The 26,568-nt window shown below is 38.9% G+C and overlaps 1 protein-coding gene across 2 annotated transcripts in view; it reads left to right on the top strand.

Moving 5' to 3' along the window:
• The first annotated feature begins 10,137 nt into the window (after positions 1-10,137).
• PCDH17 (protocadherin 17) overlaps positions 10,138-26,568 on the top strand; it is a 120,943-nt gene continuing 104,512 nt past the window's right edge. Inside the window, exon 1 of one of the 2 annotated variants that reach the window (XM_061434436.1) lies at positions 10,138-15,209. In XM_061434436.1, coding sequence (XP_061290420.1) covers positions 12,639-15,209 — 2,571 coding nt within the window. In that variant the 5' untranslated portion in view covers positions 10,138-12,638. The remainder of the gene's footprint in view (positions 15,210-26,568) is intronic. The other variant, XM_061434435.1, reaches the window with a different exon arrangement.

Here is a 26,568-nt window from a genome sequence, read left to right as displayed (position 1 = left end):
ATGCTAACATACAGCTGTTCTGTAACTTATTTATCCAAACTCTTTGTGTAAAGCCCTGTGGCAAAATGCCCCTCCCAAAGATGTCCACATTCTAATCCCTGGAATCTGCAAATATGTTGCAGCATATGGAAAGGGAGACTTCACTGGTATAAATAAGGTTGTGCTTAGTTGCTCAGTTGTGTCTGGCTCTTTGCGACCCTTTGGACTGTAGCCCACCAGGCTCCTCTGTCCATGGAATTCTCCAGGCGAGAATACTGGAGTGAGTTGACATTCCCTTCTCCAAAGGATCTTCCAGACCCAATGATGGAACCCTGGTCTCCTGCATTGCAGACGGATTGTTTACCGTCTGAGCCATCAGGGAGGCCCATAAATAAGGTTACAGACTTCCATTTGGGGAGATTGCCTGAGTTATTTGAGTGGACTCAATCTAACAGCATGAGCCCTTAGAAGCAGAGGATTTTCTCCAGTTGGAGGCAAAGAGATGTACAGATAGGGAAGTCGGAGAGGTTCAAAGCCTGAGAAGAAATGGGCTCTGCTGCTTTGAGGATGGAGAGGACAATGTGACGAGCAATGCAGACAGTCTTAGGGGACTGAGGGAGACTCCTGGCCGAAAAGCGGAAATCTCATTCTTCTGGTCACATAGATGTGAATTTGGCCAATAATACTGAATCACAGACAGACGAATTTTCTTGTCTGCGTTGTTAACTATTATAATTCCAGGACCTAAAATGTACATCTCATTTACTAAATCGGTGAATGAATTATATTTCTGCATGTGTAGATTGTTCTTTAACATCACTTGTACAGGTGTTTTGTTTTGTTTTTTCTTTTTTTTTTTGGTCTCATGTGATGATTCCATTTTTCTTGATTTGAAGGAGCCAGTTCTGTATTAAATGTGTAGTATTGTTAGGATGAGAAATTTAGAAGAAAAATCTATCTTGTAGGAGAAAAAAAAATGCCCTAGAGTCAGTTACTAGAAATAATATTTTTTTAAAAAATCATTTGGTAAAATCGGAAACAAATTGTTCAGCTAACCTCAAATAAAGAGAAACAAAATAAGGAGAAGAAATGTGCATAACTGTGGACATTGCACTTTTAGTCTAATACAGGAGAAAAGAAAAGAGAAGGTAGGACTCTGAGTATATGGAGTCAAGGTTTATTTAAGACTGAAATGTCATTGGCTGGCTACAGGGAGGAATGTAGAATGAGTCTACGTAATAAAGGCAGTCATGAGGAGAAATGTGCATTATTTATAAAAATCTTAAATTGAGTCCAAATGCTAAGGAGCTTGTGGGATAATGTAGAGCTCTATTTTCTACTATGGTTTAGCTCTGATATTTGCCTACGGGTCAAGGAATTCAACTTCCATGTTGTCTTGCTCCTCTTCCCATCAGCTTGCTCTCTGAAAATGTCGCTTATCCTACATAGTAGAAACCCACCCCTGGGACCAGTGGGCTTGGGACTTGAACAAATGTAGCAACTGCTGCTCATTTGCTCCCTCTGCCCACAGGGTGGAGCCCACACAGAGCTGCACTGGGGGGCATCACTTGGAGATAACACAACAATAATTCTTACCATCCTTGAAATTCAAAAATTAAAGGACTATTTTTGACTTGACTTTTACAGTTCACCTGGTAGTCAATAAAGTATTTCAATTAATAAAACTGGTTATTTGTTTAGCCCCAAAACCTTTTCCCTCTTATTTTCAAGGTTATTGATCTTCCTCATTTTCCCATTCTATTCTTTGTCTCTTTTACAATTTCTGTTATTTATTATTGTGTTTTGTTAATGGATACCCTGCACCTGTCATTGTATTTGTTTTTTCTCAGTTAATTTCTCTACATTGGCTTCTTTCCTCTGAATTACAGAAAGAAAGAAAAAAAAAAAGCTGATTTTTTTCATATAGTTCTGTACTTTTTTTTTTCCAGTATTCTTTCTGCTGTTGACCGAACCTACTGTAGTTTTACAAATTGCAGTCATGACTTTTCAAATGTTGTACTATTTCCTTTACATGGCTTCTTCTTCAAATATCTTGGATTCACTGTAACCAAACATATTTTTGAGAATATGAACCAAAATTTTGGAAAGACTTTCTGCTTTAATTCCACTTCACAAGAGAATATATGCTTCCTGAATGTGGTTCTGAAACTCCCCTCCGCACCTATCTTTAAGAATGATACATTTACCTAGTTGATCTTCACAGAGGGTAAAGACAGGTAGACAGCTCCCTATGAGACTGTGCAGATTTTGATCAGATCCAGACAAAAGCAAAGGCTCAGTCATCTGCTGCAATTCTCAGAACTACTGATAAAATATGCAACCACTCTCTCCCCACCACCTGCTCTTGCAGCTTTTTCTCTCCAGTGGGCATGATATTTATATTTTTCCAAATCTCTGCCTCTTACACCCAGGTAAGTGACTCTGGGAAGCTAAGATTTCAGAAGTTTCCTTCCATCTAGTTCCATCTCAACTGTATCCACAAAACATTCTTTGTTATTCAATTATGTCATTGTTGCCTTTTTCACAAGATGCACACTTTTATTTTTCTAATGATATTGTCAATCATAATTTACCAAGATTTGAGGCAAAGGAGGAATAGGTGACATCCACACATGTCATCAATTCACTTTGAAACTAATATTTCCAATTAAACAAAATTTTAGACTTGGATTAATCAGAAATATTTCCCCCTCTGAATGTATGCATGCATCTCAAAGTACTTTGATTTTCTTTTCTCAAATGCTTTCACTCTTGACTGAAACAACTTGGAGGGATACACTATACTATCCACAGTGCTTAAGAGTCTTCTAATCTGGAGTCCATGGAGCACAAGGAATTCTATGGGTTGCATCTTTATAAATGCTCCCTTACAAACTATGTACTATTTTCTATGTACGTTTTTATATGAAATGTGTTGGAAATTGGTTCTAAAGCATTCAGCAAATTCCTGAAAAGGTCCATAACTTAACAATCTAGTGACCACTTTTAGCATATTGCTAATTTATATTTGTTGAAATGGCTGAGTCATAAAATAAACATTTAAATCTTCACCATGAGTATGTCCTTCTCCAATTGCTTTTGTCTGTTCACAGTAACAGGGCCCTTTATCTCTAACTAGGCAGAATTATATGTCCATCTTTCAGCGGTCAGAGTGAGGAAGATTTCTATATCTCAACGGTCTTTTGGCTGCTAAACCTGAGTACTAAAATGAAGAGGCTGCTCCCTGCATAATCTTTTACTTCCCTGCTGCTTGTGAGGATCCTTTGTAGCACAATAGTTACAATCAATTAAGCTTTCCACTGTATGTGAGGTTTCTGATCAAAGTACAGGAAGCTTTTTCTTTTAAAAAACTGATTTTTCAATTATTAAAATATATGTCATAAAGTGCAATGCATCACACAAATTCCTCTCATTCCTCTTAAAATTTTAATATTAGCAGAGCAAAGCTGCTTTTGTAACATCTTCTAAAAGAGTTATTTCAATATTTGTACACAGTTAGTATGCTAATGAAGTATATACAATTCCTAAAAGTACTTGTGAAAATATTTGTACAAACTGAATTTATAGATCACCATCAGATTTATTGGAAAGGGGTTCTGTAGCATTTAGCAGATTCTCAAAAGGATCCTTGTCACAAAAGAGTTTAATTAAAACTGTATGTTATTGATACACTTTCAGAATATTATTCATTTATATTTGTATAAATGACAACAATGCAATAATTTTAAATTCTTTTTTATGCTTTCCTCTGGTTCATATGCCTCAATCAAATCATTTAGAATAAAAACAAAGATAATCCTAACTCATCTACTTAATATAGCCAATACATTTCAGGATTTAATTTGTCCATTTTCGAAGTTGAGCAGGCCAATATTTAAACAAGTACGCAAGCCTTAAAATTTCTTTTGTTTAATATTATATTTATGGTTGTCACATATCAAACTTACACTGCAGTAACTAATTTTTGTGAGAAATAAAGACACATTGCTCTTTTACCGCCAAAGTTGGATTTAAGTTTTTCAGTATTTAATTAAAATACAATACTTCATTATATTTCTGTTTTAGTATTGGTAATTTATAAGTGACCATGGCCTTTTTTCTCTCATCTTTTCTAGAAACAGTTAACACTGACTTGGAAAGATGTGGACACTCTCTGAGATGCTGATGTTAGAAATTAGGTTTCAGCAGCTCTAAAAATCCATCCAGCCATAGTATTTTTAAAGATGATTCATTCCAGTGATTCCATTTATTTAACATTTAACATGATTTAAAAAACGTCATTTCATCACTTGAGAGCAGAAGTAATGTTATTAGATGTGTACTTGTTTGTGTATGTTTAGAAGGGAAAAGCTAAACAAAGTTTCTCTACCTAAAACAAAAGTCTGCTATTTCCAGTGTGACAGACAATAGCTGTTTAACAGTGCTTGGTTTTGAATCGAACTGCTCCGAATTTTTAAAAGATAAGAGGAAATAATATGTTTAGCTCACTGAAAAGAGGAATTTACATAAGTAGGACATAATTATCCAAGTAAGACCTTGTCACTGAGACTTGGGAGGGTTAATGATTATGATGATAATTAAAATGCAGAGGATTTGTAGAGTACTTATTTGCTTTCTGAAGAGCTCAGTGTACTTCTTATATATTCTATTCTTTTCATTGATCTCTGTGCGATAGCTATACGAAAGGATGTTTAAATACTTCAGAATAATGGAAAAAAACATCTCACCTGTTATTAATAATAAGTGATTATAAGCTTTTGGGTTTTGCCTTACCTGAAAGGCAGGACCTCCAATGACATAGCTTTTTGAAACATCATTTCAGGTCATCATAGCAAAACTGACTCTGAGGAAAGAGTGCCACCTACTGAATCAAATTGCTCCGGTTCCCTCCAAGGGCTGGTCTCTCAGTTTTAGAATTCTCCTGACATGCTTAACTATAAGGTTTAAAATTGTCCTAACATGCTTAACTTAGCATGGGATTGTTGAACCATTCATGAAATAATTATTTTTGTTTCCAGCTTCAGTCATTTTATCTTAACAAATCATCAGTTACATCTGTAAATTAACCATTTCATTCAAAACCTTTTTATTTGTTTTGAAAACTAGTATACAAAGAATGATTGAAGAAATCTATATTCTTTAACGCAGGGAATTTCCTAAACAAATGCCTGTCTTTTTATAGTTAACGTGGCCACAAGGGGGAGCTAGTATGCAATTTCTTATGGGGCAGGAGAGTGGCGGTTTCACAATTAACTGAACTCTTATTTCTGGCTAAGGCATAAGAAGATCTAAATAATGCCATTAGAAATTTATGAAGTTCAAGATAACTTTTCTCACACTTACATTTTATACAATGTAATCCAACTCCCCTTTTTAATGTATGTTAATTAATACATTAAACACACTGTAACATATTAGGGTGATGATTCCTATTTTCTGTATGAGCTCTCTCTCAGGTATTCTACACACAAGTACATGTACACATTTTGTTAAAACCACTTCAAATAGTTTGCAACTGTAAAACTTATATATAAAAAGTTTAAATTACCTCTTAAATTTAAGTCTCAATATTTTAAAATAAACAGACTAAAATGCATTCAAAAGTTGATCACTGGTGACTAATTTATGAATGTCCACTTCTGATTTATATGTATATAAAATAATGCATATATGTATATAAAATATGTAGCACCAGTTGGAAATTTACTTTATTATTGTGTGAATTTCAAATTACTAGAAATTCCAAGTTTTTGTAAGGTTAATCCTGTAATTTTAATTTGACTTCTCTTCGGGAACTTACTTCCTGTGTATAAGAGAAGGGTACTGTATGTGACTATATTATATTGTAACATAACATACATACCATATAGAACGGATTCAATATATATCATTTCCTGACAAATTTTTTATAGCAAGATTTAATCATTTTAATTAAAATGAGAAAAAAGTTAACATTCAATTTATCATACTGTTTATAGATATGCTTTACTGTTTTCTAATTTATTATAGAGGAGAAATTTAGTAATCAAACTGTTTCAATTATAAAATTTCTCTTGAAACTTAAAAATTATACTTAATATGTATTATTTTATTAAAATCATATTTTACTTATCTTTATTAACATTCATAAAGGAGAAAGATGTTTTAGTCATTGTTATACTAGTAGAATAAATTTGTTATTTATTAAAAGGGGAAGCTTTGATTAAAAGTTAGCAATTGATCAATGGCTGTATGTAGAGGTGAACCTCAAGTATGTCTAACAGACAATGGAACTGGAGCTAGCTATAAATAAAAAATTCACTTGTAAATTTAATATGATATGGAAATTTTTGATACTTGTTAAACCTAAAACAGTTTAGCTGTTAAAGTCATTTTTGAAAATTCTCTAATAAAAATATATGAAATCAGGTAATGAAATAATGGTAAAAATGACAGAAAAGGAAATAGTGGGAAGAGAATTTTTCAGTCATATAAACATTTGAAAATAGCAGCAGCGAAGATTTCTCTTAAGAACTGTATTTTATTGAATTCAAGAATGAAGCAAATAGGACAAGTTTTGGAAGAATTTTATAATTGCTGCCATTTTGACAACATGCATAAACTCTTGGAACTATAGCTATAACTAGTCAATATAAACATTAAAGAGTCTCTTGGAGGCAAAATTAAATATCTTTTGTAATTAAAAATCATGAATAATGATATTTAATTATTGATTTAACATAGCAGTATTAATCACCCCTTATCAGCCTATAAAAATAGACCTTAATATGTTTGAAGCTTTCCAACCTAATCAATTTATTTTAAAACTCACCTACAATACATTATCTTATTAATTAAATAATGCTATGTCTATGTGAGTATTTCTCAGAACTCTTTCTTAATGAGGCATCATGCATATATATTTTGTTTGAATCACACAAAAGCTTTGGATGTTCAATATATGTGATAATAAAAGAAGAGTACATGGGGCTTCCCCAGTGGCTCAGCAGTAAGGAATCGGCCTGCAATGAAGAAGATGCAGGTTCGATCCCTGGGTCAGGAAGATCCACTGGAGAAGGAAATGGCAACCCACTCCAGTAGTCTTGCCAGGAAAATTCCATGGATAGAGGAGCCTGGCGGGCTATACAGTCCACGGGGTCACAAAAGAGTCAGACATGACTTAAGGATTAAACAACAACAAAAGAATAATATGATTTTGATTTAAGGTTAAGACTATCAATTGTAATTTCAAATCATGATTATCAACCAGTCTTTTCTTGAGAAATATGAGATTCTAGATATCATGAGTTATGCTCAACTTTATGATCCTCTGGATTTCTTATTAAATCTCATATGTTCATAGCCTCCTATGGTATAAAAACCAATAGGATCTTTGAAATGTTAACAGTACTTACATAATCTCTTTTTGTTTAAATTGAAGTCAATATTTTAAGAATAGTTAAAAAGAAATTATTCAAAACGATATTCAAAACAGAAAAAAATAATGTTTAAGAAAAATAGAATTTGTGTTACAAATTAGGAGAGGAAATGGCAACCCAGTCCAGTATTCTTGCCTGGAGAATCCCATGGACGGAGGAGCCTGGTTGGGCTACAGTCCACCGGGTCGCAAAGAGTCGGACACGACTGAGCGACTTCACTCACTCATAGTTTTAAAAATTGTATCTGGTTAAAGGGAAGTCAAACAATGGGAAATATCATTTGATTCAATTTCCTATAAAAATGAAATAGCGATGAGACAAAGATTAGACTTAAGGGCTCCCCTAGTGGCTCAGCGGTAAAGAACTTAGAAAGTAAAACAAAAAGAAGATACCTGATACGCAGTAGTTTTGTTTTGCTCCCCTTGACTGAAACCCTGGGGTAGTGACCATAAGCATGGTAGTTCTCTTTCCGTACACTAGGGGGAGGTGTGACACAATTACTCTGGAGGGGTGATGGGCAAGTTGGTGTCTATGAGGATGTGCTGGTCTTTCTGAGACATTGTGGGTTTCCTCTCATTTGGATAATAAAACATCAAATTAAGAATAATCAATAAATCATATGACCATTTCCTAGGAAGTTTTTATTCTCTTGTGTTTGCTTTATTGTAAACCTCAAGTAAGAATATTTTATGAGTTTCCTTGAATGAGTAAGCAATGCAAAAAAAAACAAAACAGATTTTTCATATTTAAAAAAAGTAATGATTAATAAAGGAATGTGTAACCTCTACTCTTGACGTAAGTTAGTGGCTGCTTTTAAAGCCTCTACACCTCAGATTTCAAGACACACAAGTTAGGATAGAGGTACTAACCCCTGCTTGAGAAATGTTTCACAGGGCAGTGTGGCTAGGCACCCACTTCGCAAAATAACCTAGCTTTCAACAAAGCTCTAGCTCTCCTGTCTAGCAAATGAATGTGCATGACAAACTACCTATTCACAAAATGCAAAGACATTTTAGGATTTGAAGGACTGGCTGTAAAGAATTCCTTTTTACATTTTTAAACTCTTAAAGATAGTCTTTTAAAGAACTGGTGAACTTTGGATCCAATCATCTGCAAATTCATACTATAGGTTATCTCATTGAATCCTCTGAGAAATAATAGCTCTTTTACCTGAATCTTTAAGCAATTATCCTAACAACAGTCATCAGAACTTTCTTGTAATTGGTCTGGATTTGATTTCTTTGAATCTTGAATGATTCATGTTACAGACTTGTGTGTTAGTCATTCACAATTTATAAATGGCAACTTTACTTTAGTATTTATGAATTGTGATCAATACTCTAGCAATCAAAACACTCACCTTTTCTATTTCAATACTTCAGTTTTCTTTTGCATTCTTAACTCTTTCCCAGAATGACTGGATCATGAACAAAGAAGTCCTCCCTTATGGATGTTTGTGATAATAGTTTGGGGAGAAAGAATCTCTGAGATTAGGACGTAAAGTTGTAGAAAAAGTAGATGAATCAGGAGTGTATTTGTGTGTGTGTGTGTTTATGTATGTGTGTGTGTGTGTGTGTGTAGTGGTGGTGGTGGTGGTGGTGGTGGTGTTACTTAGAAAGTACAAATCTTACCAGATTTCCCACTGATCTGTCTTCAGGTTTATGTTTCAGTTTCTACGCGTAGAGGCTTTGGCAAATACGGTCATCAACACCTACTTGGTCTTAAGGATACAGCATTCAAATTTCCACATGGAACTTCAATAGCAAGATCACGGTAAACAGAATACCTTGAAAACTATTATGCGTGAGTATATGGATGTCTGCTTTACTTTGAATCTGGGCTGAGATGCTGGCTACTGAAAAGGGTAAAGCTCTAAGTATTATTTAGCCAGATTTGGGTTTTAACAAGCCCCAAGCTTAAATTGCCCGTGAGCCTTTCTCCTTAAAGGAGAGGCGCTTTTTCCTCTGGGGAGACATGGCCTCTCTTTCATTCTGCTTTTCTTCTGAAGCACTTTCATAATCAAGTGACTTTCCTTGCCAGGGTACCGGGGGACCGCTGATATTTCTGAGAATACAGAAAGTTACATATTGATTACTGTTGCTCGAGGTTTGTTTGCAGCGGCGCGGGCAGAAGCGGGCGCGCCAGCACCCTCGCATTTACACACACACTGAAATACACAACACACACACCCTGCCTGAGAAAGAAGTACACACCCCTCTGCACCTCATTTAGATGGGTACACGCGCAGTCGGAAGATCTACGTCTCCCTTGGTATGGGTGAATGTACGGCGCGTGCGTTCGTGTGTGTGTGTGTGTGTGTGTGAGAGAGAGAGAGAGAGAGAGAGAGAGAGAGAGAGAGAGAGAGCAGAAGCCCAACAGGAAGACCGCAGCTATCTTATTCTGCAAGCACTCTGCGATTCCGGGTTCCGCGTACATCGGATAAAACAATAAATAAATTGCTGTCAAACTTTTTTTTTTTCAGATTCTCTTTTTTGCCAGAGGAAGACGGAGGAGGTGTTTCTCCCGGCAGTTTAAGACTCGGGGGACCCTGCGGCGAGGCCCGGGGCGCCCCCGCCGCGGCGAGCGCGGGGCTGGGCCAGCACGGCCGGGCCCCGTCTCGCGGCTCTGATCAATGGCTCTGAGGCGCCGGGGCCACAGGCCCCGCCCCCGTCGTCTGTCCGGCGCTCCCATTGGACGCGGGCCGGGGAGGCCGGGCCTGGCGCCTCGCGCTTATTGGCTGGCGGGGAATCAGTATCAATGTTTAAGCGGCGGCGTGAGGTGAATAGAGTCAGTCAGCGAGAGGCGCTGGGGAGAGAGCGGGGACTGCGAGCCCGGCGGATGCGGCAGCGGAGGGCGGCCGGGGGGACGCCGCTCCAACTGTTGAATTTTTACCTTTCCTTTCCATCGGTGCTGTGCCTGCGGACATGGATTTATTTGCTTTGAAATCCGCACGTCTTTCCCAGGCTGTGAGCTGATCCTGTCAGGCACCAGATTGAAAGAGACCACCCGTGACAGAAAAGGAGGAAAAAAAAAAAAAGCCTCCACAACGGACTGCACAATTAACTACGCACACCAGTCCTGGACTTTGTGAATAGAAAACACTGACAGGAAAATCGTGAACTGTGATGCGGAGCTAAGCTGTGAACAATCTCTCTAATCCAGATTTTTTTTTTCTCTTTTTTTCTCACCCAAGATTGAAAGATTTGGGGGTTCCTTTACGCCTTTATTTTTAAAATAAAAACACCTAGCAAAACAGACGCCTTGCTTTCCAGAGCCTCGGACTCCGGCAGAAAGAGGTAGAGTAAAAGTGCTGGTGGATTCAGCTTCACCTCCCTCCTCCCCTCCCTGCCTCTCTCTCGCTTTTTCTTTTTTTCCCCAAAACATGAATCTGGCTTTTCTTTCTGTAGAGTGAGTCAGAGAAAGCGTTAGGAAGAAGCCACAACTAATGTCTGTGAAGGGAGGACCATGAGGCGAGAGTGAATTCGATTCGTTCCGCTGTTTCTGACTCATCCGGCAGATCGGAACACCTGCATTTCTGGATGTGTCATTCCCGTTTGTCGAGGCGCCTCGAGAATCCGAGATAATGTGTAGACAGACCCGTGCCTAGCATCCCCTGGGCGGTAGCTCCCCGGGGCGGGTGCCCCGGCTGGACCGCCGCGGCGGCAGCTCTTAGTCCGCTGCCCTCGCGACTCGCCCAGAGAGACTGCGAGAGCGAGACTGCAGAATGCATCACGCCAAACCTTGATGTGTTTCTTTCATCCAACCCACTCCTACTATAGGAAAAAAAAAATTGAAGAAAAAAGAAAAAGCCCGCACTTTATTCGCTTCAAATATTCACCACTTTTATTCCTCGCCAAGGTTTTCCTTTCTAGATGAAGAGGACTGGGAGGCAGGGCCATTGGAAGGAGATGCTGAATAGAAAGAAAAGAGAGGCACTTGACAGCCCAACCCTCTGAATGCAGAGACTGTTTCCCTTCTAGCGAGAGACAGGGAGAGTGTGTGTGCGAGGACTGGGAGGGTGGCTCCCCCTTCCTTTTTATTCCGCCTCTCCCTCCCCCTTCAAATCTGCACATCCAACCATGAGTTGCCTGTTGATTTCCTTTCGCCTGGGAAGAAAAGCAAACTGGAATTAAACTGCAGGGAGAGAAGTCCTTGCTCGCGGGCAGAGAATGGGATGGTAGCGGCGGCTACTGGCTCAGCGTAAGAAATCAGAGTGCGTTCTACCAACAGAGGCGGAGATACATCTCTACATTTCCCTCCTCCCAACAGACTCCAACCGCAAACGCAGATCAGGCTGTGGCTTCCTCGACTTTGGGGAGAGCCTTTTCCGAGGAAGAGAGGGAGGAGCCTCGTGGAGGGAGGAAACTACAAATCCGGACACTAGTTCTTTGCGCTGCATTTCCTCCCCTCCCTTCGGCTGTTCGGAACGGAGAGAAGGAGGAAAAAAAAATAATAATAATAATAAAGAAACACCCTTGGCTTGGAGATGCAGTCTGCCGCCACCGCTGCCTCAGCCGCCAATGCGAGATTAGATCTCTAAATGCAGCAAAACACTGCCTGAAAACAGACCAACCCGCGAAGCAAGCAGACATTTCACAAGGCTTCGGGGAAGCTTCAATATATCTGACTCTCTCTCTCTTCGTTGTTCCTCATTCCCATCAATTTCATCACTGAAGAAGAGAAACAAGTAAGGATTTCACTTTCTGATCTGCCTAGAGACACACCTCCCAGCTCCCTCCCCCACCCGATGTGAAGAGTATTCCGGAGGCAAAAAGCTGGAGTGGATTTGCAGCGCCCTAGCGGGAGTGAGGAAAACCTACGGATTCTTCAGCTCATTACCATCCTCCCCAGACGCGATTTCCTTCTTATCGCTGCTCTCATCGCTCAAGTTTGAGTCGCCCGAAGTCCAGGAGGGAGAGACAAAGCCCCGGGCTCGCCCCCAGCCGCAGGGAGCCTCCGCCTTGCTCAGTGTCCCTGCAGCTCCGCTGCACCGCTGCTCCCAGCCCAGTGCGGATGCTGTAGATCAACAGGTTCGGGGAACTTGAGCGGAATAAGGAGAGACCGCCGGGTGCCGCATCCCGGGAGCGGAAGGAAGAGAGGATCCAGAGACTTGTGGCTCGCGTCGGGCGCGGAAGCTGCGCCCGGAGCCCCAAGCTGGCGCGCACCCATCCGCTAGCCCCTCCAGTCCGGCTGCTTCTGCCAACACCCCGCCGGTCTGGGATGTATCTTTCCATCTGTTGCTGTTTCCTCCTATGGGCTCCTGCCCTGACGCTCAAAAACCTGAACTACTCAGTGCCGGAGGAGCAAGGGGCCGGCACGGTGATCGGCAACATCGGCAAGGATGCTCGACTGCAGCCCGGGCTTCCGCCCTCAGAGCGAGGCGGCGGTGGTGGCGGGCGAAGCAAGTCTAGCAGCTATCGGGTGCTGGAGAACTCGGCGCCGCACCTGCTGGACGTGGAAGCGGACAGCGGGCTCCTCTACACCAAGCAGCGCATTGACCGCGAGTCTTTGTGCCGCCACAACGCCAAGTGCCAGCTGTCCCTCGAGGTGTTCGCCAATGACAAGGAGATTTGTATGATCAAGGTAGAGATTCAGGACATCAACGACAACGCTCCCTCCTTCCCCTCGGACCAGATTGAGATGGACATCTCAGAGAACGCGGCCCCGGGCACCCGCTTCCCGCTCACCAGTGCACACGACCCCGACGCCGGCGAGAACGGGCTCCGCACCTACCTGCTGACGCGCGATGACCACGGCCTGTTCGCGCTGGACGTCAAGTCCCGCGGCGACGGCTCCAAGTTCCCAGAGCTGGTTATCCAGAAGGCGCTAGACCGCGAGCAGCAGAACCATCACACTCTGGTGCTGACCGCCCTGGACGGCGGCGAGCCGCCGCGCTCCGCCACGGTGCAAATCAACGTGAAGGTGATTGACTCGAACGACAACAGCCCCGTCTTCGAGGCGCCCTCCTACCTGGTGGAGCTGCCCGAAAACGCCCCGCTGGGCACCGTGGTCATTGATCTGAACGCCACCGACGCCGACGAGGGTCCCAATGGCGAAGTGCTCTACTCTTTCAGCAGCTACGTGCCCGACCGCGTGCGGGAGCTCTTCTCCATCGACCCCAAGACCGGCCTGATCCGGGTCAAGGGCAACCTGGACTATGAGGAGAACGGGATGCTGGAGATCGACGTGCAGGCCCGAGACCTGGGTCCCAACCCTATCCCGGCCCACTGCAAGGTCACGGTCAAGCTCATCGACCGCAACGACAACGCGCCGTCCATCGGTTTCGTCTCCGTGCGCCAGGGGGCGCTGAGCGAGGCGGCCCCGCCCGGCACCGTCATCGCCCTGGTGCGGGTCACCGACCGAGACTCGGGCAAGAACGGGCAGCTGCAGTGCCGGGTCCTGGGAGGAGGCGGGCCGGGCGGCGGCGGCGGCCTTGGCGGCCCGGGAGGCTCCGTGCCCTTCAAGCTGGAGGAGAACTACGACAACTTCTTCACGGTGGTGACCGACCGCCCTCTGGACCGCGAGACCCAGGACGAGTACAACGTGACGATCGTGGCGCGGGACGGGGGCTCGCCCCCACTCAACTCCACCAAGTCGTTCGCCGTCAAGATTCTGGACGAGAATGACAACCCGCCTCGTTTCACGAAGGGGCTCTACGTGCTGCAGGTGCACGAAAACAACATCCCAGGAGAGTATCTGGGCTCGGTGCTGGCCCAGGACCCCGACCTGGGCCAAAACGGCACGGTGTCCTATTCCATCCTGCCCTCGCACATCGGCGACGTGTCCATCTACACCTACGTCTCCGTGAACCCCACCAACGGGGCCATCTACGCCCTGCGCTCCTTTAACTATGAGCAGACCAAGGCGTTTGAGTTCAAGGTGCTTGCTAAGGACTCCGGGGCGCCCGCGCACTTGGAGAGCAACGCCACGGTGAGGGTGACGGTGCTAGACGTGAATGACAACGCTCCGGTGATCGTGCTGCCCACGCTGCAGAACGACACGGCCGAGCTGCAGGTGCCGCGCAACGCCGGTCTGGGCTACCTGGTGAGCACCGTGCGCGCCCTCGACAGCGATTTCGGCGAGAGCGGGCGCCTCACCTACGAGATCGTGGACGGGAACGACGACCACCTGTTTGAAATCGACCCATCCAGCGGCGAGATCCGCACGCTGCACCCCTTCTGGGAGGACGTGACGCCAGTGGTGGAGCTGGTCGTGAAGGTGACGGACCACGGCAAGCCCACCCTGTCCGCGGTGGCCAAGCTCATCATCCGCTCGGTGAGCGGCTCCTTGCCCGAGGGCGTTCCCCGGGTGAACGGTGAGCAGCGCCACTGGGACATGTCGCTGCCGCTCATCGTGACCCTGAGCACCATCTCCATCATCCTCCTGGCGGCCATGATCACCATCGCTGTTAAGTGCAAGCGCGAGAACAAGGAGATTCGCACTTACAACTGCCGCATCGCCGAGTACAGCCACCCGCAGCTGGGCGGGGGCAAGGGCAAGAAGAAGAAGATCAACAAAAACGATATCATGCTGGTGCAGAGCGAGGTGGAGGAGAGGAACGCCATGAACGTCATGAATGTGGTGAGCAGCCCCTCCCTGGCCACTTCCCCCATGTACTTCGACTACCAGACGCGCCTGCCGCTCAGCTCGCCCCGGTCCGAGGTGATGTATCTCAAACCGGCCTCCAACAACCTGACTGTTCCCCAGGGCCACGCGGGCTGCCACACCAGCTTTACCGGACAAGGGACTAACGCGAGCGAGACCCCAGCCACGCGGATGTCCATAATTCAGGTAGGAGACTTTTAGCATCACTGGGACTTCACTTTCTTGCTGGCTTGGGGAGCTGTCCTGAAACCTTTGAAACAGGAAGAGCCACACTGCCAGCAGCTGTGAGAGGGGCACTTACGGAAAAGGATTTCCACTTGGGCCACTGCCTGCACAGCATAGTCTACACATAACCCCTCCCATGTGAATAGTCGAAAATTTATAAGATGTAAAATGTCTTACTTTTGTTGCATTTTAAACGTTTATTTTTTTATAGGTTTTAAAATGTTACCCGGGTTCAGTGTTCACAGTTTATTTTACTTTGCTGGTCTGCATTTCTCTCCACAACAGAGGATTACTAGAGTAGAACATTTTTTTCAGTTAATTCACTTAAAATTTTTGTATTTCATTTAAAAAAATCTGATGGCAAAAGAAATGTATTCCCCAGTATTAAGTAGCTAATTACTTTTTAAAAGAAGCTAACTACTTAAGTACAGCATATCAACCAACAAGCCGTCAGAATTTTCAGAGCCTGAATCATACCAGTTTTTACCACCACCCCCAAATCAGTGTTTCTATTTAAAAAGTATTCTAAAGGGCACAATCTTATTAATTCTTCAGCTGAAACTGCAGACAGTGCATTAGTGTAGCTTAAGCTTGGAAATGTGAATTATATTCTGAAGATCTTTGAGAAACTTGAAAAAGTATAGGCTCTAGATATGACTTATATATATCTATGAAAAGTTTATATTTATTTTGTCCTGTGGTTTTCCTGATCTGTTTCCTTAAAGTCATTGAGAGATGAACAGAGTACATTGGAGGGCTGGTCTCATTCTCTGCTGTGAAAACAGGAGGCAAAGTTGCACTAAAGGCACCTGTACCAAAAAGAATTCCAGGATGCATTTAGTTTGCATACTGCATATTTTCAGTATATCTAAGTGATATTTAATATAAATCAGATAGTAAATTCACATTATTGGTATATGAAAAAAACTAACTGACCCAGCATGGGCTCTAGACTAACAAAAGCAGTTGATTGTACTGTGTTTAGTTATTGCCTAGTTTCTTTATCTATTATTGGATTGTGTCACAAAAACAAACTTAATTTTTGCTTATCAATGTGTGTTGCTAAAGATTACTCTGGATGAGCAATACTTGCAATTTGAAATTGAGTTTACTGAAAGTGACATTTTGGGAGGAAAATTAGTTTGGGGCAAATGAAAATAATTTACTCAGAATTTTGTGCTTTGGAAAAACAAATACCTTTTAGTGACACTTGACTCAGTAATGTTTTTATTATTAAAAACATTTATTATTATAAAACAGAGTAGTAGAATTTCATAATCTTATCATTTTAAACAGAAGTGTAACAAATAGTAAAACTCAGCAAAACAGTGTCTTATAATATTTTAATGTCCTTGTAAATCAGACTCATACTGAACACTACTGAATACCAGAGTATCCATTGTAGTTTTAAATCCCATTTTTTACAATGTTTGCTATACACTAGTAATCATGATTTTTGGCGATCTCTATAAAACTGAACAAGAAATTTCTCCCATAAAAATTATAGTTTCTATGAAAGTCTGTGTGTAAAACTGGTATTTATGATAATTTCTATAAATACACTTGTTATATACTTTCTTATAGTTTTACCATTGACAGTTAAAAAGATATCACAGAGGGTTAATGCTTAATCTTCCTCTTCAAGTACTATGAGTTGAATTCTTATTTAGTGTCCAATAAGAATGAAGTTTGTGCAGTGAAATCCTCAGCAAGCCTGATTCCTGATCAGTTTAGGGAGAAGCAATCTTGGGTGGAAGTACCCAGGAGGCTTTGACGGACAGGGGTCCTTGAGCAGTGTTTACACCATACCGTCTTGAATCTGGCCATTGCCCGAGGGACAGATGATGATGATTCCTCTCATTAGCAGTAAAACTTGAGCCAGGGCAAATCTCACACACACACACACACACACACACACACACACACACACACACACACACGCTGGGGAGAGAGAGTTTAAACAGAAAACAAAGGAGGCAAACTTCCTTGTTTTCCTGCTATTCCCTTTCTTCCAGAATCGTACTTCATGACATAAAGACACAGGATAAGTTTAAGTTCTTGAAATGGTTTCCAACCTGGCTCAGTTGCCCATATTGCTTCTACAACTGGGAGTTTTTGCAGTCTTATAAGGGATGCCTTTTAAGTTCCTAATATGTTAATTTCCTTGTAACTGTGTCAAGTTTTTCTCAGTGCCTATTATGGGGAACAGAGTAAATTGAGTACAGTGACCTTGCTTTTTTGCTTTCTTTTTTAAACTAGTGTGCTGCAAACACTTTGTGCAGAACTGACAAGCTCAAATTAAAGTGTTCAGGCATCCCATATTCTTGTTTCAAGTTCATTTATTAATGTGTGTTTATTTAACACAACCTGCTGAGGAAACATACTATTAAACCCATGTCTTTCTGAAGGAAGAATTTTAATCCACAGAATACAGATGAAGAAGGAGCTATTGGGTCTGGTTTATCTTTATTTTCCAGCATCTTGGGTGCTGTTTAGAATATTCGCAGAGTATAAAATGAAAAAAAAAAAATCATACTGTTTTGAGATACACTGTTAAAGGGTGGTGAAATGAAATTTAGGAACTTTGGGATTATAAGACTCATGTTACAACACAAATTAAAATTTTTCAGAAGACTTTGTGTGAGTTGCAGGCTCTAAAATTTTAGGATTAATATCTATAGATTTTTTGGCATGAATTTTTATTGAGAATAGATGCCAAAAAATCATGTAAGTTGGTGTAAAAACAGTGGTTTGTGAAAAAGTAGTTTATTGAAGATTTTCTTCAAGTTTCTCAGCCCATTTAAAGTCAATCTATAAAGTGTTCAAACAATTGACTAGTGATTAAAACATCCTCAGTAGTGTGAATCATAATACAATATTATTATAATGAAATATCTTATTAACTTTAAAGCCACAAAAGTAATTTGGAATAAAACAGGAACACAGATTTTGTGGTCAGTTAGACAAATAGATTATTACACAAATTTATAAAAGCACTCTTCATTGGAGCAGTTTTCATGTGAATTATTTCATAGTTTAGTATGAGAATCTAAAATCAAGTGGAGGTCATTACAAATTGTCACAAGTTACTGCTAATCGTGACTTATCAAGAATTACTAGGTAGCTGGGTAAATTTTCCACAGGTGTTTTCAATGATGGCCTGGTTGCGAAGAGGAAGGAGGCTGGGGACTTCTCACTGGTGGGAGAATTTCCAGTTTTGTTTAAACTTCTGTGTTTTCAGTTTTTTTTTTTTATTGGTAGCACATAAAATGTAGTCATCTTAATATGCTGTCATAGAAGAAAGTATGTTGAGCCAACAGAATAAGATATACTAAAATAAATTTTTGAAAGGAATACATTCTTACACAGTGTTTTACAGTTCAATTTTAAAAGATTCACATTCTGGTTGACTTTAGACTTTTTATCCTGGAAGAGGAAATCCTTTTGATATACCTGGATGGCCTTTTCAATAAAAGTGAATTAAACATATGAAAATACCTTCAGTCAATCCAAATATATAAAAATGAGATTGAGGCATAGAGGACTCTAGTATCATAATGTAGATAATAAAGTCAGTATCTTAGAATGAAAGGGTGAAAGACAAAATACATCTTTCCTAGCAACATTAACCATTGTCTGTCTTATTGCTACTTCTCTAATACAAGAGATTTTTGGCTTGGGGCCCAGATGAGTTCTTAAGACCACAATTTTCAAAACTTCATACTCTGGTATGGTAGGCATTTCAGTAACAATCACAAAGTATGTGAATAACTTTTTTTCCATTCATGATTTTAAAGAATCTTTTGCAGTGTTATTCCAAGATGAAACCATTTTATTAATCACATGCACTTATTTCCATAAACTTGATATACATCTCTATTTCTAGGGTTTGTGATGGGCTGAATAGGAAGGGAATATCCCTATCTTACTGCATGCCTCTAGAATTATCTTGTCCAGTTCGGTTTTTTAAGTTTTTTTTAAAAGGTAGGTTTCAGTTCTACTTCAAATTCACGTGAATACACAATCATAAAACATATCTTTCTGTTTTTGAAGTTGAAGTGTTAGTCGCTCCGTCATGTCTGACTCTGCAACCCCACAGATTATAGCTCACCAGGCTCCTCTGTCCATGGAATTCTCCAGGCAAGAATACTGGAGTGGGTTGCCATTCCCTTCTCCAGGGGATCTTCCCAAACCAGAGTTTGAACCTGAGTCTTCTGCATTATAGGCAGATTCTTTACCATCTGAGCCACCAGGGAAGCTGGCTTCCTGTTTTTACTATATTAAAAATAGTACGAATAAAGTAGGAATAAACTTTAAAAGTTACTCAGCAATTAAGGTGGATATTCAGCAGTTTGAGTTTCTTTGGAGAAGAGTTTAAAATTCAAATTATTATCATTCTTAATATGTTATTATTTTTATTCTTAGTTTTGTGTTTGCTTTTGAAAATCTCAGCTGCAGTGTAAATCTCTGTGCATTTCTCTATTTTATAATAAATAAAAAAACAAAAGTCATAACATTTTTACTATATGAACTAGAACCCCTAGGCTCACTTTTAGTATCAGCTGCTCTAACTGCTCATGAGGTAATAGTTTCTTTAACCAATATTTTTTAGTTTTCAAGAAAATTTTCAAAATATTAGCTAGATAGTACTTTAGTATCTTTAAGGTCTTATTCTTACATCTTTATCAGTCTTTTAAAATGTAAGAGTAAGATGATTTTTAATTTTATTTAAGTTCTTTGAGTGACTCTATAATTTTTATTGAATTCTATGAGTGAATTTTGTAATATCAATAATACTATTATATAGAAGTCTGGAAGGAGGATTTTATTCTTGGCATCATCTTGCTATTTAAGGCTGTGTGCAATCAGGCCATAGAAAAGCATGCTCTAAAATTCCTATTTCAACTGCTTGAACATATTTTTATTCAAGAAAATAAATTTACATGTTCTAAAGCATTACCTGTTGCCTGTCACTATATTGATCAAGTCAAACAAAAAATAAAATAAGAACACCAAAAAACTTTTATTTATAAAGTTGCTCTTATAGTACATTTTATTCACTTTTTTATGCTGCATAGATATACATTTATATGAGGTTAAAATAAATGTTATTTTTAAAATAATCCCAAACATTATCTCTTAAAAGACTAAGAAATATACATATTTAAATCTGTAGATAAATATTTAATATTGTTGAAAACAGTAATATTTATACTTTATCATGTTTCACTACTATTTTCCAGTTTCAAATTTTTCAGTGTTAGTGCTGCTTATGTAATAAATGCAGTAGAAATACATCTATATAAGTAAGAGATGTAAATTAAGAAAATATTTTTAAAAATGCAAGGTTAATAAAGGTTTACATGCCTTAATTCAGTGAAGGCTGGCTCTGCCCATATTTATGAAAATGTGAACAATCAAACTTCCTGGAGAAATTAATGTATTCATGTACATGTGTATATGTCTTTACATTTTCAGTATAATGTACATAAAGGTCAAGCACAAATATTAGCCCATTTTTGTACTTTTTTATTTCAAAGGTAGTTTTCTTTTCTAGGATGAACTCAAACCTTGCTTTTTCCTTGAAAATATTTTTAAACTTGATAATCTCACTGTTTCAAGCTTCAAACATTTTGAAGTTCCTTAAAATAGAGGCGGTTATTCCAGAGTAGTTCAGGAACAGCTGGCTTTCAGTGGACAGTAGGTTGGAGTTTATGTAGATTGGGGCTTCCCTGGTGGCTCAGATGGTAAAGAATCTGCCTGCAATGCAGGAAACCCAAGTTTTCTGATTCTCTAGGTAGTGTGGTGGGGTGTCTAGAGGCACTGTGAGAGTATATGCTGGGAGCCTGCTGATGAAACCAGAGGGGGAAGGTGAAGCCACTGGAACTGGTCTCATGCTAGTTAGGAAGTGAAACTTAACTCCCCTACGCTGAGAAGTTTTGCAATACACTCAATAGTGGGTAAATTCTTACAAATGCACCTGTTAATTGTGATTTTAGTCATTGCTTCAGAATGTATTCCCCTCAGTGATGCTACTGTTTAATAAATCCCATTGGGCATCATCTTAAAGCCATCTTTTAGTAAAGTCATTAGGGAGAGGGTGTTTTTTTTTTTTTTTTCCTATTGAATTCCTTCAACCAATGACTGTCTATTTGTTAGAGACTAACATAATGGTCATCTTGCCTATCAATTTGAAGATAGTGTTGACTTCTGACACCCATCTACGAAACGCTTTTAAATCTTCATTGGACCTACACTAACCTATTGTCAACCTGTTTTAGCAAAGGAGACATTGACAAGAATTCCCTTCAAAGGCACACAGTATTTTACAGTTAGTCATAGCTTTCACCACTAGCTTTGACAGTGATGTATTGCTATCCTTTGGTCTCCTGAAATAAATTATCTTATAATAAAGAAGTTCTTAATGGCATCAACATTCTGTCCTGTGACTAAGCAGAAGCCTGTTATTGCGTCCTTGCTACTGCAGAAGTATAAATTCAATATTTTTAAAGTAAAGCAAAAAAAAAAAAAAAAGATGTAGCAAAATACAGATGCAAAGTTGTGGAGTGTGGGTGGCACTTTTCACTCTTGTGCACTGTGTTCTTCCAGTGATAGACTGTAAAATTGGTTTCAGACAGTGTTTGAGAGAATCTATTGATATACATGCGACACACTTCTATTTGTCTGTTCTGATCCTAGTGACATTCTGATTACTGGTATTTGTAGGCTCTGCCCTGGATCTATTCCAAGGAGTTTTATTGTAGTGAAATGACTCTTACAGTTCATTGAGCATCTAGCATAACTGTGCTAAATATGATTGGCACGTTTGCATATATTTATTCAAAAAAATAAGGCAGTTAAACAGCATAATTATGGGAAAATGAATCATAACAATAAAAGACCATTTAAGTTAACAAGCTTTGTGATCAAAGGATAAATACAGGTTGGATAAATTAGACTTTAGATGTAACTAATCTACATAAATAGACTTAGTTCTGATTAGGGGAATGGAATATATTAAAATAATTTAATGGTATAAGAAATGCATTTTATTTCATACATTATGAAATATTTAAAGATTTGAGTTATTTTCTATATATTTCTATTCTCTGAAATGGTCGTGAACCATATTTGTGTTGAATGAAAAACAAGCAAGGTAAAGATGGTTATCATCTTGAAACTTATTTGGTAGAATACACGCTGTAAGAAAAATATTTATTTTTTAGGCTTGTAATATTTTTGATTGATTTTTAATTAATGAAACATATTAAAGGGACCATTTAAAGGAAAATTTCTTGTTTACTTCTTTCATCAACTAGAAGCAGCCTTTGTAGAATATGAAAGTGTGAACATTAAAGCTCTATTTCATGTTTTCAAAGCTATATATTCATAATCGTTTTGTAGATATATGCTGTTTTCAAGAAACACCGGATACATGTTTGTAAATTATATTAATATGGATATATATATAATATGGATAATGACTATATTCTCAACTTTTCTAGTGCTATTTTGATGGCATATTTATTTTTAAGTGATAGGTTTAACTTGCATGACTCAACTAATTTCTTTCCAGCAACTGTGGTGCTTAGGTATGTTTTCTTAAGCTCCACTTGGTGGTAACTTTAAAAATGTAATTTAAGCATAAGTCATCAACTGGTATACTTTTACAATATTTCTACCTGAATCAGTAATCATTGTTAAGCAATGATTGAATTATACTTATACCTAGAATTTTCGTGTCCTCCAATTCAGTAAAAACTTTTGCTAAAAGCTCTTCATTTTATTTTGCACACAGTATATTTTAACAGAGTATACTGAAATTATTTTAGGACTGAATGTTTGATAGATTTTTGCTCTTTTTCCATAATACCAGAGCAACTGCATATGCAGAACTGATATATATATATATATATGCACTTATAATTGCCACGAGAAGGATTATCCATCCACAGTATGAGGTTACCAAAATGCACTTTTACTGATGTCCCTATTTCAGTAGATGAGGTAACAGTAAGAAGTTAGAATGTTTGAGAAATAATATGTTTAAAATCTTAGAAAAACTTGCTAGAAAAAATGTTATCCCTTAGTATTTTTGAGAAAAAAAAAAGACTTAGCTTCAAAAAGGAAATATTTTCCATTTCAAATTTGGCAATTGCTTAGTTATACATCTTTATATAAATATTAGTTATAAAAATTTCTGGACAACTTGAAAAATAATTAGTTTTGATTTCAATAGTTCTATCAGCAAAAACCCAGGAAATTGCTTGATATTGGTGACTTCTATTACTGTGTCTTCTTAAGACACAAAATTTCTATTTTGCTTTGGCAGATTTGCATCTGTTTTAAAATAGTTTATCCCAAATCAACTTAATGCACTGAGAATATGAATAAGAGGAGATGTAAACCATGCAAAATGAAAGATAAATCAACCATCTATCATTACAAGCATTCCCATTAAGACAGAATTAAAGATTCTGTGCAGTTTTACCTTCACATAGTTTTAAGGCAAGACACTTGATTGCTTTATGTTTATTATTTTAGCTTTGGATGACCTTGTGTAACATTAATGAATTGTGTTTTTTCTTTTTGTTTTAAACCAACCCTTATTCTCTTACTTTAATCTTGATTGATTAAATAGGAAATTTCTGATTAATGAGAAATGTTTGGCGATATAGGTGACTCTTTCTTGGCATGGCATAGGCACAAAGTGCATTTGTAATTTTAGGAGCAATGAAAATATATTGGTGCTAATGCATGAATTTAAATGTAGGATAAAGACAATTTATTGAGAGAAGATATTATATGAAAAATAGGAAATATTTTGATACAATACATAGGTTGAAAAAAAAGTTTATAACCTTATACTTTAAGTGTTGGCAGATGCACGGATAATAATTATTAGATGAATTTCCAGATCCTGACCTTCTAGGAAGGCTAGTATTTATTCTTAGATGATAATAAGGCTGAAAATAAGGGAACTATCTTAGTAAACAAATCCCACTTCCAGTCAAGATAAGGTTACTGACAAGAGTAACCTTGCAGTGTGGCCCTCACATCAGCTGGGCCAATACCAACAAATGAAGCAAAATGACTAAGCTTGGAGAAACAAGACAGGGAATACATTTAAGGAGACTTTTTTTTTTTTTCCTGATTTTGAGCAATTTGAGGTTTTCCATGATTTTTTTTTTTAATATAATTGAGACAATTACATAGTAATTTGGGTTAGAATGCATGCCCAGTTCCCCGTTTCAAAACCCAATTTGTTACCACCTGTGGCTATTTCTATTAAAAAAAAAAAGAAACATAATTACTATGAGTCTCAGCAGTCTTAGAGTAAATTTTGCAATTACAATGCTTCCCTTGGGCAGATGTGTGAAAATGGCAGATTAATTCCTGCCAGGATCTTTCTGTTCCTTGTGCATTTTTAGTTTTGGTGTTGCCTGCTTATTAGAGTGGCTCTGTTTGCTCTGGTTAAAGGTTATGTCAGTGTTTCCATAATAAATCTCTAGAAATGAAGATTCACAAGTCAGCCATTAAATTTTGCCTTAGGTGAAAAGTTGACATGTAACGTCTCAGCAAAGGAGCAGTTATTATTTTCCATCACACTCTGTTGTTGGGTTAAGTTTGAAGTAAATGGTAGCAGGACCACTTGGCAATGTTGAAAAAGTAGGACTTAGACTAGCAGGCAAAAAGAAAAGTGCAGTCTTTTGAACTATGAAATAATATCTAATCAACAGAAGCTGATAGAAGTATTTTAATTCTGTGCTTCATCTCTAGCTACTTAATGCATAAGATTTTTAAACAGTCACAATAAAAATATTGAGGCTGGATAGCTAACAAGAGATTTAATACTCCATCAGTTTCCGTTCATTCCTTCTTTTCATTATGATGTGTAAAGTGAAAGTGTTAGGCACTCAGTCATGTCCAGCTCTGCAACCCCATGGACTATAGTAGCCCACCAGTCTCTGTCCGTGGAATTCTCCAGGCAAGAAGACGGGGATGGGTTGCTATTCCCTTCTCCAAGGGATTTTCCCTACCCAGGGATCAAATCCTGGACTCCTGCATTGCAAGCAGATTCTATACTATCTGATTCACCAGGGAAGCCCTGAGATGTGTACACGATATTCTTAATAAAGACCTAATTGATTTACACTCAAAATAACTAATGTTTTTAAGTTTGAATAGTTTTGAATCTCTGGCTCAGTGTTATAACTCTATTCATAAAGTTAATTTATCACAAAGTGGTCTAGATAGGAGAATGGTTGAAGACAGTGATCACATCCATCTTGTCTTTGTAGTTGACAGAACTTAACATAGTTTAATACATAGTAGGCACTTAAAGTATGACTTATTTGTGATGTCATATGATTACTGATCAGATGTAAGCCAGGGCTCGGATTCAAACCTAGAAGCTATTCAGGTTAAAGCTAAGGTTGTATATAGAAACATGTTGAAATATTGATCTGTTGGTAAATAATGTATTTGAAGGTGGCCTATTTGATCATTTTTATTCAGTTATTACATTCTTAATAACTGCAATGAAAATTTCTATGTTATACTGATAATATTGCCAGTCCATGGGAAAAAAACAGGTGGTCAGTGTTCACAATTTCCCCAATATGTTTATATTTATGTGTGTAGATATATCAATATGGACTTCCCAGGTGGCACTAGTGGTAAAGAACCCACTTGCCAATGAAGGAGATAAGAGATGAAAGTTCAGTTCCTGAGTCGGGAAGATCTCCTGGAGGAAGGCATGGCAACCCACTCCAGTGTTCTTGCCTGGAGAATCCCATGGACAGAGGAGCCTGGTGGGCTACAGTCCATAGAGTGGCAAACAGTCAGACATGACTGGAGTGACTTAGTATGCAGGCATATATAAAAAAAAAAAAAAATATATATATATATATATATATGTTATCTCTAATTTACATCACATCAACAGAAACAATGTTGATCAGAATATCTTCCTTTTGTTCTATTACTTGGTATGGTTTATAAAATATTGAAACTATGCAATTCAGATGTTATATGTTAAGATGTTATATGTTATATATTTTAAGGCTTTGAAAACCCCACAACTGTAGTAAACTAAAAAAGTAGAGATTTTCCTGGCAGTACAGTGGTGAAGAATCCACGCTATAATGTAGGGGACACAGGTTCTATCCCTAGTTGAGAAACTTAAGGTCCCGCATACTATTGAGCAGCTAAGCCTGTGTACCACACCAGATAAATAAACTCAATAAAGATTAAAAAAAGAAACTAATGTGATCCTTTTTTCTATGTTTTAATTTTAAGATAATTATATGTATAGAGA

This window comes from Bos javanicus, chromosome 12, assembly GCF_032452875.1.
Source record: "Bos javanicus breed banteng chromosome 12, ARS-OSU_banteng_1.0, whole genome shotgun sequence".
Lineage (NCBI taxonomy): Eukaryota > Metazoa > Chordata > Mammalia > Artiodactyla > Bovidae > Bos > Bos javanicus.
The sequence above is the reverse complement of the archived record's forward strand: the minus strand, read 5'-3'. Positions and strand labels throughout refer to the sequence as shown.